The following is a 12,645-nucleotide window of genomic DNA, read 5'->3' on the forward strand; positions in this document are numbered from 1 at the left end:
TAAGGGTTAGCTACATACATATGTTTAATTCTTTTTATTCTGGTAAGTTGCTCTAAAGTGAAATCATTATTATGCTGACTTTGTGTCTATAGGAACCAAGGCTTAGAGGGATTCAGTAACCCTACTCAAGGTCAGAAGTCACAAGCAAGGCTCCCTGGAAGAAGCCATTCTTTTCTGTAAGAGCAGTTGACCACTCCACTCATGCCCTTGCGAGGAATAGACAGTGCTGTTGTATCTGTTGCTGCCCTCCTTGCTGTGGTGAAGCATCGCCGGAAACAACTTCAAGGTGGATTTGTTGTGCTCACAATTTCAGAGCATTTTCCTTCCATTCATCTTGGTGGGGAAGATGTAGCAACAGGAACATGTGGCAGCTAATTTCACTGTGGCAGAGGTCAAAAAACAAAAATCAAACTGGGATAGGGAGGGGGTGTGGGGAGAGAGAGAGAGAGAGAGAGAGAGAGACAGAGACAGAGACAGAGACAGAGACAGACAGAGAGACAGAGATTGCAAGTGTGTCTGTGTACACCTGAGTGTGGAGGTCAGAGGTCAATCCTGTCTTGCTGTGAAGGTGCTGTTCATTTTATTTTTTTTATTTATTTGAGAATTTCATACATAAGTATTTGATCAAATCCACTGCTTCTCCACCCTCCCCTGTAATCTCTACCATGTTCCTTCCCATGTTCATCTGGTCTTAGATAGGAAGCAATCCCACTCTGTCTCGATAGTGCATAGTGTCATCTCTTAGGGCCTGAATCCCCAAATAAAACGGACACTCCCTCCCCCAAAAGCCATCAATTACCAATAGCTCCTCAGCTGGGGGGGGGAATTCTTGAGCCCCCCTCCAATCCATACTGAAACTTTGGCAGCCTTGACCTTGGGCAGGTTTTGTGCACAAAACCACACAGTGAGTTCATGTGTTTTGTTACAGACATTCACGGCCTGTGGCTCTTATAATCTTTTCTCTGTCTTCTGCAATGGCGCCTGTGCCCTGGGGTCAGGGAGTGTGATATAGCTTTCCCATATGGAGCTGAACTCTCCACAGTGCCTGCACATGGACCACTTGTGGGTTTCTGTATTAATCACTGTTTCCTGCTTAGAAAATGTCTCTGATGAGGGTTGAGAGACGCACTACTCTCTGGGTATAAAGGTAAAAACTTAGGGAGGCAGATTATTACTATGTCCACTTAGCAGAATAATAGTGTTAGGTTCTCTCTAATAGGAGATAATCGGTCCTATGATCTATTTTTGGAGGTAGGATATCTCACTAGGACCTAGGACTCACTGATTCAGCTTGACTTCTGGACAGAAAGTTAAGAAATCATTCTGTCTCCATTTCTAAGTGCTGGGGATATGGATTCACAGCATGATGGCCAGGTCTCACGTGAATGCTATAGCCCTAACTTAGGTCCTCCTACTCTCGTGACAAGAACTTTAATGACTGAGTCATTTCCTCAGCACCTTCGAGCTACTTTAACTTTGAAGGGTCATCTTTCAGGGACCCTTTCCACCCCTGAGCCAACCAGGCCCCATAACCTGGCAGAATCATTAGCTGGAGAGCAGGTTCCACACATATGAAGGAAGGTTCAGATTCACACCATAGCAGTCATTCTGTGCAAAGTACTGTAGATTCAGAACCACAAGAATGGCAACCTGCTAACACTCGATGTGCCTGCCATTAGTTGTCTCTGGGAAATTCTACTGGTTCTATTTTCAAATACCACCTTTTTAAAGATGTCCCAATACTTTTCCTTTATGACTCCAGTCTACAGCAATGACCACATTACCTCAGTGTTTGTGAAAGACAAAACCAGAGACTAGTGCAGTACCTGGCATAGTTCAGAAATTGAAGAAAGTTTCCATAGACAGTGAATAAGATGTCACACACAATCATTTAAGCCCTCAGACACCAGTTTTTCCCCATACTTATAGCAAGTAGTCTCATATCTTATGGGCACTTCGTGGATCTCATGAAACAATGGTGTGCATCTCAAACTAAAGCTAATTCATTAGGTCAGGCCAAGCAGACCAAACAGATCAATGGGATGGGGGGGGGGATACATTAGTCGAAGTTTCTCTTTGAATGGGATTCATTGCATTTCAACAGGCACACTTGGTACCATGTTATCCATCAGGCTCTCTGCCACATGCAAATCCAGGAAAGGACTGGGTGCTCTAATCATAATGCCCCTGCTTCCTGCTCTAATCCCACACTTCCCTGGCTGATGACAACTCTCCGCAGCTGGCTAGCAGGATGAGGGAATGATTTGGGAGCCTGGTATCTCTAAGTCTCACATGTGCTCTATGACCACAATTTAAAATAAACATGTTTCTTCCTTCTCTTTGTTCCGAAGGGTGTGCACTCTATTCCAAAATCTACTTAGAACATCAAAAACAAGTCACGTGACTTCCCTAGAAGGGACTGATTCCTGTGTCAGGAGTCTTAGCTCAGGTACATTCTAATCAAAAAAGCGGTTCTCCTTATTTTTCTCTTCTGTTTTGAGAGGTGAGCCCCAGGAATTCAGACCACCTCCCTTGGCATGTGTTTACCTGTGTCTCTTCATCACTCTATGGATGATTTGGGTTTCTGCTTTCTCAAAATCAATATGTGAATTTTTTTTTTGAGACAGGGTTTCTCTGTATAGCCCTGGCTGTTCTGGAACTCACTCTGTAAACCAGGCTGGCCTTGAACTCAGAAATCCACCTGCCTCTGCCTCCCAAGTGCTGGGATTAAAGGTGTGGGCCACCACCGGCCCGCTCAATATGTGAATCTTAATGTCCCATCTTTTTCTCTAACATGGCATTAGGGCTATCTCTAACCAAAACACCCACCCCTGGGAATCTTGGTGAAATAACGACAAGAAGACTAACTTACCTCTGCATATGATGCAGGCCCCTTCATTAGCATCCTTTTGTTCCCATTATCCAGAATTTTGAATGTCTCCAGTTCCTTGAAAACCTCTTTCTCAATCTCTGTGTTTTTACACTTAATCATCGAGGCACTGCACCCTGCTGGATCTCCTGTTTCTCTTGATGAGATGTTTCCTGTTCCCGGAATTGATTCTGACTTCATTCACCTCCATACTACCCATCCTTTCTCATCCATTCACTACTTTTTGGGTTGAATCCTTCCTCTATGTAAAGGATCCAGTGTCTGCCTGCACCAGTCTATACCCAGGAACGCAACAAGGAACAGATCAAAGAAGGCTGCTGTCGTGAAGAAGCATCCTGGTGGCAGCAGTCAGAACATTAGTACGTACATAAACTGAAATCACATAACTTTGGGTTAGTGAGGGAAGACATGAAAACAAGAAGTGGAAATGAGGTGCAGAAGCTTCAAGCAACGGAGGTGGGCAGGAGCTGGTTTAGAAGAGGGACCGCTAGAAGGTGAAGGCATTTGAAGCAAGACTGGAATGGCGAAACAGCCGCGGAGTGGGAAACAATTCGGGATGAGGGCGTGTCATATTGGGTACAAGGGTTGTGGGAAACAATTCAGGATGAGGGCGTGTCACATTGGGTACAAGGGTTGTGATGATGTTGTGCTTGATAAGTTGGGAGGTCATTGGTTTTCTAACTATGTGTAGCTGGAACATTGTGGGCAAGGCAGAGAGTTGTTAACATCTATGAGAAGGCAGCCAAAAGGCTTAGGGCCAACTTGTTACACCACGAGGAGGAGTCTCGTTTGTGCACTCAAGGACAGTAAGATGGTATGAGAGAGCTTTGTGGGAGCAAATTATAGTCATGGATATGGGCTCCAAACTAATGGATTCCTCTAGTCACAGATGGAAAATATTCAGGAATAAACAAAATATTTAATATAATGTACATAGTTTCTTTCTTTTTAGCTACTTTAGTATGTGCGTGCATGTGTGTGTGTGTGTGTGTGTGTGTGTGTGTATTCATGCCACATAATGCATGTGGAGGTTAGAGGGCAACTTTTAGAGTTTATTCTGTCCTTCTACCATAAAATTCATCAATAAAACTCAGGCCATCAGCCTTGGCAGCAAGTACCATTATCCACTGAGCCATATTGTAGCCTAACTTTTTTCTTGTTGCTCTCCAAACAATATAATATAGAAGCTATGTGCATTCGTTGTATTACTGCAAGTAACCTAGAGATAATTTAAAGCATGAGGGGGGACACGCAAAGGTTATATACAAACTCAATTCTGCTTTATAGAATGGATTTGTACATCTGCATATTTGAGTATCTACCAAGCACCTATGGACACCAAAACACAATTATATATCACAATTATATATCACAATTATATAGACCTCTATGTCAGTTGCTTAGAAAGCTGATCATATGGCATCTTGGTCCAGTTTTAGTTACTGTAACAAAATGCCTGACATGAGCAACTTAAGTGAGAAAAAAGGTTTGCTTTGTAGAGGTGTCACAATATCATGGTAGGAGGATGAGGTGGTGCAGAACTCACCTGTCTGCGTTGGTCTGAAGCAGAAAGACAGATTACCAGCACAACAATGCTTTCTCCCTTTTTTTCAGTCCATCCAGCCCCAGCCCCTTGTAATGGTGTCTTCCATATTCTGGGTGGGTTTCTCCTTAGTTTATCCTCTTGGGGAAGGCCCTCACAGATACAACCAGAGTGGCCCTTAGTAATCTCCTGTGTGCTCAACACAAGCAGGCTGGCAGTCAAGATCAATCCTCACCCATAGCCTCACATATCAGCAAGAGCAGAATGATTACGACGGAGAAATGTCAAGCTAACATCAGCAAGACAGAGCAGCTCCTGTCACAAAGATGAAGGGATAACTTACCATGTTAAGTGCTTTGAAAGCTTACCGGACAAGGGCTAGAGAGATGGCTCAGCAGTTAAGAGAACTTGTTATTTATCCAGAGGACCCCAGGCTCAGTTCCTAGCATCTACATTTTGCGGTTCACAATCATCTATAACTCTAGGTCCAAGGGATCTGACCTCCACTTCTGGCCTCCTCAGGCACTGCATGCACACCGTGCACATATGTACACACGAGCAAAACACCCATATACATAAAATAAAATTCAAATTTGAAAAGACATCCCAGCACAGACCAGATGGACTTCAAGGAACTTAATGTACTTATAAACATGGCAGAAAGCTCCTGCCAGAGGGAACAACAGAACAGAGAGATCAAGTGCTCTGGGTTTTCTTTTTGTTTTTCTTTTTCTTTTTTATTGGCTGTTGTCTTTATTTACATTTCAAATCTTATCCTCTTTCCCTGTTCCCCCACTCCCGAAACTCCCTATCCCCTCCCCCCTCCCCCTGCTTCCCACCCACTCACCCACTCCCACTTCCCTGCCCTTGAATTACCCTACACTGGGGCATCAAGCCTTCAAAGGGCCTCTTCTCCCATTGATGCCCGACAAGGCCATCCTCTGCTACATATAAGGAGCTGGTGAAATGGTTTGTGAGAACTTGAAGCAGGTACACTTTCCAAAACCTCAGAACTTACCAAGGGAACATTTAAAATGCTGCTGTCGAATCTTCAGAACGGGGCTGGTGAGGCGATGGGTCTTGAAGCAAGGGTTCTTGCCCCAAGCTTAATGACTTGAGTTCTATATACAGGACTGACATGGTGGAAGGAGCGAGCCAACTCTACACATTGTCTGCTGACCTCCATACACATTCTGGAACACATACCTCTGTCCACACACACATAGACACACAGACACACACACACACACACACACACGTAAACACACAAAGCAAATAAATTATAATCATACTTTAATTGTGATGTATTGGTTCTGTGTTATAAATCTAATTATTCTCATCTGCCTTTTATTCTAATTTTTTTAATGTATCATGCTATATATGTGTTAGTAGGAAAATGTGTTTGACCTTTATGACTTTTGAAAAAAATCCATCTAAGCTCGAGTAAGGCCTCAGGAGCATGTCAGTAGTCCTGCTCTCTCTGTTTTGTTTTTATCTGTGTTTGCTAAAAATCTGTGTATAGATTAAGTGATTTTTTATGCCAAATTTAAGCAGAAAGATATATTTCATGACTGAATTGAAATTAAACAGAACTATTGACAGAGTGCGCTGCCTGGAACGAATAATACCCAACAGAAAGCGCAAAGTTTCATCATACAGTTTCCCCGATTCTACGCACAAATACAAAATGATTGCACCAAGTCAGGTTAAAAAACAAAAACAAAACCAAAAAAAATAACCGAACACAAGCCCATTGTGAAGGACACGCTGTATTTGAATATATTTTTCCTCTTGAGCAATTTTCTTCTGATTCCATCAGATTTGTTCTGCTCAGACCACACAGAAAGGACTAGCTCCTATTCATCATGTCAGAGAATCATGTTGATGAATGAAAAAAGTAATCAGGGTAGTCGGAGATTGGGGTTGGCTAGAAACTATTGTACACTGGGGAAGCTTAGTCCCAAACAAAAAGTTCTTGTGATGGGTCATGGAAGAAATGACTTCTTTATTAAGGAAAATGTATCAAGAGCGATTAACGCAGCTTGGGGAGGAAGGGGTATAGAAGTCTAACAAAGAACTTCCTTACAGGTGTGTGTGTGTGTGTGTGGGGGGGTGTTAAGCTATGAAGAGCCGGCTGTCACACAAGAGAGTCCCAGCACACTCATCAGAAACGCCTCACTGATTTGTGAGTTGGGAAAGATGTTGAGAACTCAAAGGCTGATCCTCAACACAAGATGGCGTTTGCGACCCCGTGGCTCTCGGCCCGGGAAGAAACCTGACTGAGGACCTTCTGTGACTGTGTATGTGACATTTAGCAGGGAGCATTTCCTGTGTATAGTTCATTTACAGTCAGCTGTTACTCCGCGTTCCCTTTAGGAATATCAGTGTTATGCCCCCCCCCGACCCCCACCCCCTTTTGGCTAGAGAACAGGAGAAAAGGGCCTGAGCTGGAGCCAGACTTTTGTAGCAATCTTTCACCATTAAGCCTTCGCTTCGATTCCAGGCATGCCTAATCCGTTAGGTCAATTTGAGTTTATAACTAAGTGTAAAGGTTCAGGTTTCCCTTCCAGAAATAGGGCGGGGATGCTCAGCAGCTGCTAGGACTAGGGAGCGTCTAAGAGTTGGAAACTGTCTCAACATCGTCTATCTGCCTTTTACAAATGGTTGGGGAAGGGGGAGCGACTCAGATAACTTGGGAAACGAAAAATCGAAAAATCATCCTTCCTTATCCCTACCCTAAAGTTTATCTGAGGCTCGCATTTAGAACGAGGAGACTGAGCCCTGAGGTAGGGACAGGTGTGCCACACCCTACCCTATTTGATACAAGCAGAAATTGTCTTGCTGTGTTCCTTGTGTGGGAACCCATTAATCAAGGCAGTTCAAAGGCTGGGGAGGCAAGAAGGGAGGGGATAAAGTGGAGGGCGAAGAGAAGCCAGCCAGGAGCTAGCCGGTACTGTAACTATTATAGATGACATCATTGCTTCAAAGAGATGTGTCTCTCCATTCCCCAGAGCTGTGGGCAAGCATATTTGGGAGGCAGCAGGAGAGGGGTTGCCTGGAGGAGGTTGAATAGGTAGAAGCTGTGTGTGTGTCCATAACCCAGAGAGAAACTCAGACAGTAGAAAACCGAGGTGACAGCCAGCTAGCCAGACAAGAAGCCACCTCGGCCGGAGGGTGTTTGCGCTGCGCTGGGCTCCTCCCTCTCTTCTCAGCGCGCCAGCCCTGGGAGGGGCACGTGGGTTTAGGGGTGGGGAATATGTGTCCAAGGGGGAGGGTCCGTAGCGACCAAAGCGGCAAAGAGCTGCCTGCGCATGTCAAGGCTAGCAACACATTCTCAGCCAGGGGGGTAGCCCTGGAGAGGGGCGGCTTGATCACCCAATCGCCCAGCATCGGGGCTCCACAGGATCCAGGGACGCGCCCCACGGAAGGGGTCCCTCTGTCTACCCAGCCTCCACCTCTGAGATCGCCAGCCCTACCGGATCTCCCGCCTCTTTCCACGCCTGGAGGACCTCACGGGAGCCCGGGGCCGCTGTGTACAATACTGAAGTGGAACAAATTCTGTAGCCCAGACGACAGCTGGAGTGGGGACACGCCCAGCTGGAGAAGCCTGCCCCGCCGTAGAAGCACGAGATTCTGAGTCTCGGTGGATCGAAATCGCTGTCCCTAGGGGAGGCGAGAGGTGAATCAACACTGACTCCTTCCACAGGCCAGCATCCTCGCGCCGGCTGCGAGACTCCCTTCCCTGTCCACTTTGCTTTGGTTGCAAACGCAAGCAGAGGAGAGGGTTGGAATTCCAAGTGTGGGGTGGGCGGGAAGGCTACTGTCCGTGGTGCTGAGCCAAACCCCGAGGCTCGCTTTAGCGAGGTGACCTCACCTGACATCTACACTGGGCTCCAGATCACGCAGACCCCCTAGGAAGGGAACTTGACCTTTTTCTTCCTCCTCCCACTCAGAAGGTCCGCTCCCTTAGGGGCAGTTAATCCCTGAAGGTTTCCTCGAAAGAATCAGAGGGCTCAGTCCTTGACAGAGATCCTCTCTGCTCAGCTCCAGAAACCACTTACGGGAAAAGATGCCTGCCTTCAACAGATTGCTTCCCCTAGCTTCTCTATTGCTCATCTATTGGGGTAAGTACAGCATTGCCTTGCAATGTGCAAATAACACGCATCGTGTTAACAACAATAACACTTAAGTGATGTCGCTGGTGACAAAAAGGAGCTCATCTGGCTTCTCTCTGTGCATGTTTGCCAGACATGAGATCCACATGAGCTCCCAGAGACCTGGGTTTGGAGGTTTGCAAAGGCACCTCCCCACTCCCCGGGGCTTGATTTTTTTTCCCCCTCCTAACCATTTTTAGTGCTTCTCTGACTCCCTCCTTCGTAATTTTTATTTTTCTCCTCCCTTCCCCCTTTGTTGAAAAGGAATGTATCAGCTCATTATTTCAAAATCTTGCTTGCATTTACATTTGCATCGCTCAGTGAAGAGTCAGTCCTGAAAATCTCAATGATTTGGGGGGGGGAGCTCATTTCTCTCTATGATTTTTTTTAAAAAAAAACACACAGAACCTGGATGCATGAATTTTGAGAGAGAGAGAGAGAGAGAGAGAGAGAGAGACAGAGACAGAGAGAGAGAGAGAGAGAGAGAGAGAGAGAGAGAGAGAGAAACTATAGCTCATCCATCTGTTAAATTTTAACTAAGAATGGGTGGGATAGCAGTTCCAGCCATTTGCTGGTGTGCACTGATAGACAGATGAGAAGTGCATTTAGTTTGCAGAAACATTGGGGGCTACGGGGCTTTGATATTTGGTAAGCTGGTTTTGTTTTGTTTTTTTCTGGAGTTTTTTTTTTTCTCTCTTGGTTGTTAGCTATGAGAGACTCAGATGACATTGTCCCTCCAAATAAGGGACTTGTGACAACAATGCTGGGCTAAACAGCTTCAGGCATAGCTCACAATAGGATACCTGAATGTGTGCTAAGGGAATTGGGCATCTAAGTGCTAATATGTGAGTGTGTGACACACACAGTGTTTTAGAGTATGTTAATGTATGTCTCTGTTTATAAGTGTGTGCACAGGCATGCACCTGAGCATGTCACTATGAGTATCTGAATGGACTAGTGAGACTTAACTGTGTGTGTGTGTGCATGTGTGTATTTATGTGCGTGTGTGAATGTGTGTGCCTGTGTGTGTTTCTAACATTTTTGCTTTCATGTCTTTGACTCTGCCCTTGAATCAAGCATAGTGCTCTTCAGTTGATAAGTCAGTTTACAGGGGTTTAGCTACCTTCCTCTAAATTCAAATCAACAAAACTATAATGGATTGTGCCCACCTCCCTTATATAAAGTAGGCTCGTGGGATTATGTTCCTGTGATGGGCTTGGCTCCCACTCTGCCTGTGCAGTGGCAGGCATGCCTCCTTTCCTGAACATCACTTCATCAAGCCTTAGGTACTAACTGTAGCTGCATGTATTATTTAGATTTTGCACGTGACCAGAAGAGGAAGGAACCGAGTTTCCTGTTGAACAAAATGCCTAGTGAAACAAGAACAGGAAAGAAAAAGAAGAAAATGATGGGCAGACTCACCACAACCCATTCCCTGTAGCCTACAGGAGACTTGGAGATGAAGCTGACATAGGGGCTGCCAGGGAGCTCATCTGTCTTGAAGATCAAGGTTGTTATTTGCTCCAGGGCAATGCTAGGGCGGTTGGGCTTAAGAAAGGTTAATGTGGCAGGATAAGAGAAGGTGTGGCTGAGGCTCAAGTTGTAGAGAAGGGTCTGCTGAGCGTCTTTCCAAACTCTAAATTCTGGAATTCCTGACTTTCAGAGGAAGGGGAGGGCAGTCTTGGCCCTTTTTGCCTAGGACCCACAAAGCTCTGTCTATGTCTCAGTTCTATCTCTGCTCTACCACTTCATTTTTGTTAGGTAACCTTCTCAGAATGTCTGATAAACACAAAGCTTGAAAGTTGTCACAGATCACATAGAACATGCCTTTCAGCTGACAACCCAACCAGAAGAGAATACTTACAGACTATTATTAGAATATGCAGAGGGCCCATACTTCCCCCCAAATCTTTGGGCCGACTAACTGTACTAGTTACATCTATCCCTGCTCACCCCAAGATTTTGTAACCCAAACATTGGTTCACCAAAAGGGTTTCGGAATGCCTGGCTGTTTGTGTAAGGGAAAGAGCCTCACTCGAAAGTACAATTTTATTTTGTTTGCATTTAATTCTAATATCCATTACTTCTTTTGGTCACTGTGACATGGCAGAGTGACATGAGTTATTTCCATTTTAGGCAGGAGAAGGTGAGTTCATAAAGGGCAGAGGGTTTGCTAGAGAGCCTCTGTCTTTCCCATCTTGGTCTTCCAGCATCCCTAATAGACACATGTGATGTTGTGTACAACTGCCAGGTGGACATTAGTCCTGGAATTTTTCCTCTGAGCCTCCCTCTCATTCCCCATCCCCTTTCCTAGGAGTTCATCCGACTTTTAGCTCCCTGTGCCTTCTCTAGTTTTGCTCTACAGGGGTCTGTTGTATTATTAGGGGGAGTTTTCTTCTTCCCCAGGCAAGCCCTTCCTGGACTTCATTCCTGCAAGGCCCTGCTAATCTGATAGCCTAAACTGTTTCAGGATGTTAACATCTAAAAATAACTTTATTCATAACCATGCCTTGTGCATTATTTACATTCTAATTAAAGCTTTCATTATCTTACTGTAGAGGAACTATTCTAGGGAGAGCCCAGGAAGGGCAAAGAAAAGAAAAGTCTGAAAGGAGCAGGGGCGTTGGTTCTAAGTGTTAGTCTCTAATCCTTGAGGCGCCACCTTTTCTCTCATGATGGTCTTCATCATTGCTATAGAAATGATGGTGCATTCCAAGGTCAAGGATGCAGCCTACAACATTCCAAGAGGTTATGATTTATAGCCAGTGATGTGGCTTAACCCCTTCCACATGTACCTACCACCTTTGGTGGGGACCTAGCTGGTGTCACAGACAGAAAGGCAGTGGGATGCTGGAGAGACTGACTTCACTGTTGGGAGGAGGAGGAGCAAGGAGGTCCTATGGTAGAGTGCAAGCAAATGAGATGGGGGAACTTTGTGGCCATTTTGCAATGTGCTGCCCAGCCAGGGCTTCCGGAGCAGAGTTCTCCTGCCTGGACACTGGACTTTAGCCAGGAGAAGGTTCACAGTGGGTAGATGCTCCAGTGACATGCTGAAGAGAGCAGCCCCATTCCATACACCACCACATGACACTCACCACTCTGACTGTGCAGTGTGCTTTCCCTTCTTCATTCAAATAAGTGATGGTGCGCCTCCTCTGTAGTCTGGTCTCTGTGTTCAGGAGAATACAGAACCCCCAACTTCTTCAACATTGCTAAGCCAGCTCGGCTATCCCCTAGTCAAAAAGATCCTCTGCTTTAAATTTTTAAAAATTATTTCGTATATATGTATGTGGTACATGTGTGTGTGTGTGTATGTGCGTGTGCATGTGTGTGTGTGTGTGTGTGTGTGTGTGTAAGTATGTGTATATGTTTAGGGGTCACCTAGAGACCACCCCTGGAGTTGAAGTTACAGATGAGAGATAAGGTACCTGACATGGGTTCTAGGAACCAAATTGGGGTCTTTTGCAAGAAAGGCAATTACTCTTAACCCCTGAGCCACCATTTCAGCTGCCTGAAAAAAAATTTTCTTTTGGAGGAGAAGGGAAAGAACATGAACCTGTGCACACACAGAGGTCAGAAGATAACTTGAGCGAGGCAGTTTTTTCTAACCTGTGGGCCCTGGGGGTTGAATTCAGGCTGTTCAGGTTTTATCTGTTGCGCTATCTTGCAGGCCTTGTCCCAGCCTCCTAATCATTCTCTCTGCCTTCACCTTTGAAGTTGCTTCACCTGCCAATTTATTCTCCCCTTGGCCTGCTGATCATGCAGCATAGCAGAAGTCAGACCATTCAAGAGGAAACCCTGCAAGGTTCCCTAGAGAGTGTTGCACAAAAGGCAAAGCTCTGACTGCAATCTATAAGATTTGCCATGTTGGGGCCCTGACCTCCCTGCCTGTCTCATCTCTCTGTTCTCTATGTTGGCTAGTTTCCCACATGTTATCCTTCCTCAAATATGACAGGCACACTTACTTGAACCCCAGAGTGGCTATTTTCTCTTGCTTGTCATGACTTCAATGAACATGCCTGTGGCTGCTGTTGCTGCTGTCTCCCCCCTCCTCCTCC

General features: G+C 45.5%; 1 protein-coding gene across 2 annotated transcripts in view; it reads left to right on the plus strand.

The window, feature by feature from the left end:
* Window positions 1–7,748: 7,748 nt before the first annotated feature.
* Window positions 7,749–12,645, plus strand: part of Scn3b (sodium voltage-gated channel beta subunit 3) — a 21,586-nt gene continuing 16,689 nt past the window's right edge. Inside the window, exons 1-2 of one of the 2 annotated variants that reach the window (XM_029543597.1) lie at window positions 7,749–8,112; window positions 8,387–8,557. In XM_029543597.1, the coding sequence (XP_029399457.1) occupies window positions 8,503–8,557 (55 nt within the window). In that variant the 5' untranslated portion in view covers window positions 7,749–8,112; window positions 8,387–8,502. The remainder of the gene's footprint in view (window positions 8,113–8,386; window positions 8,558–12,645) is intronic. The other variant, XM_029543598.1, reaches the window with a different exon arrangement.

The sequence above is a fragment of the Mus pahari genome, chromosome 10, assembly GCF_900095145.1.
Source record: "Mus pahari chromosome 10, PAHARI_EIJ_v1.1, whole genome shotgun sequence".
In the NCBI taxonomy this organism is placed as follows: domain Eukaryota; kingdom Metazoa; phylum Chordata; class Mammalia; order Rodentia; family Muridae; genus Mus; species Mus pahari.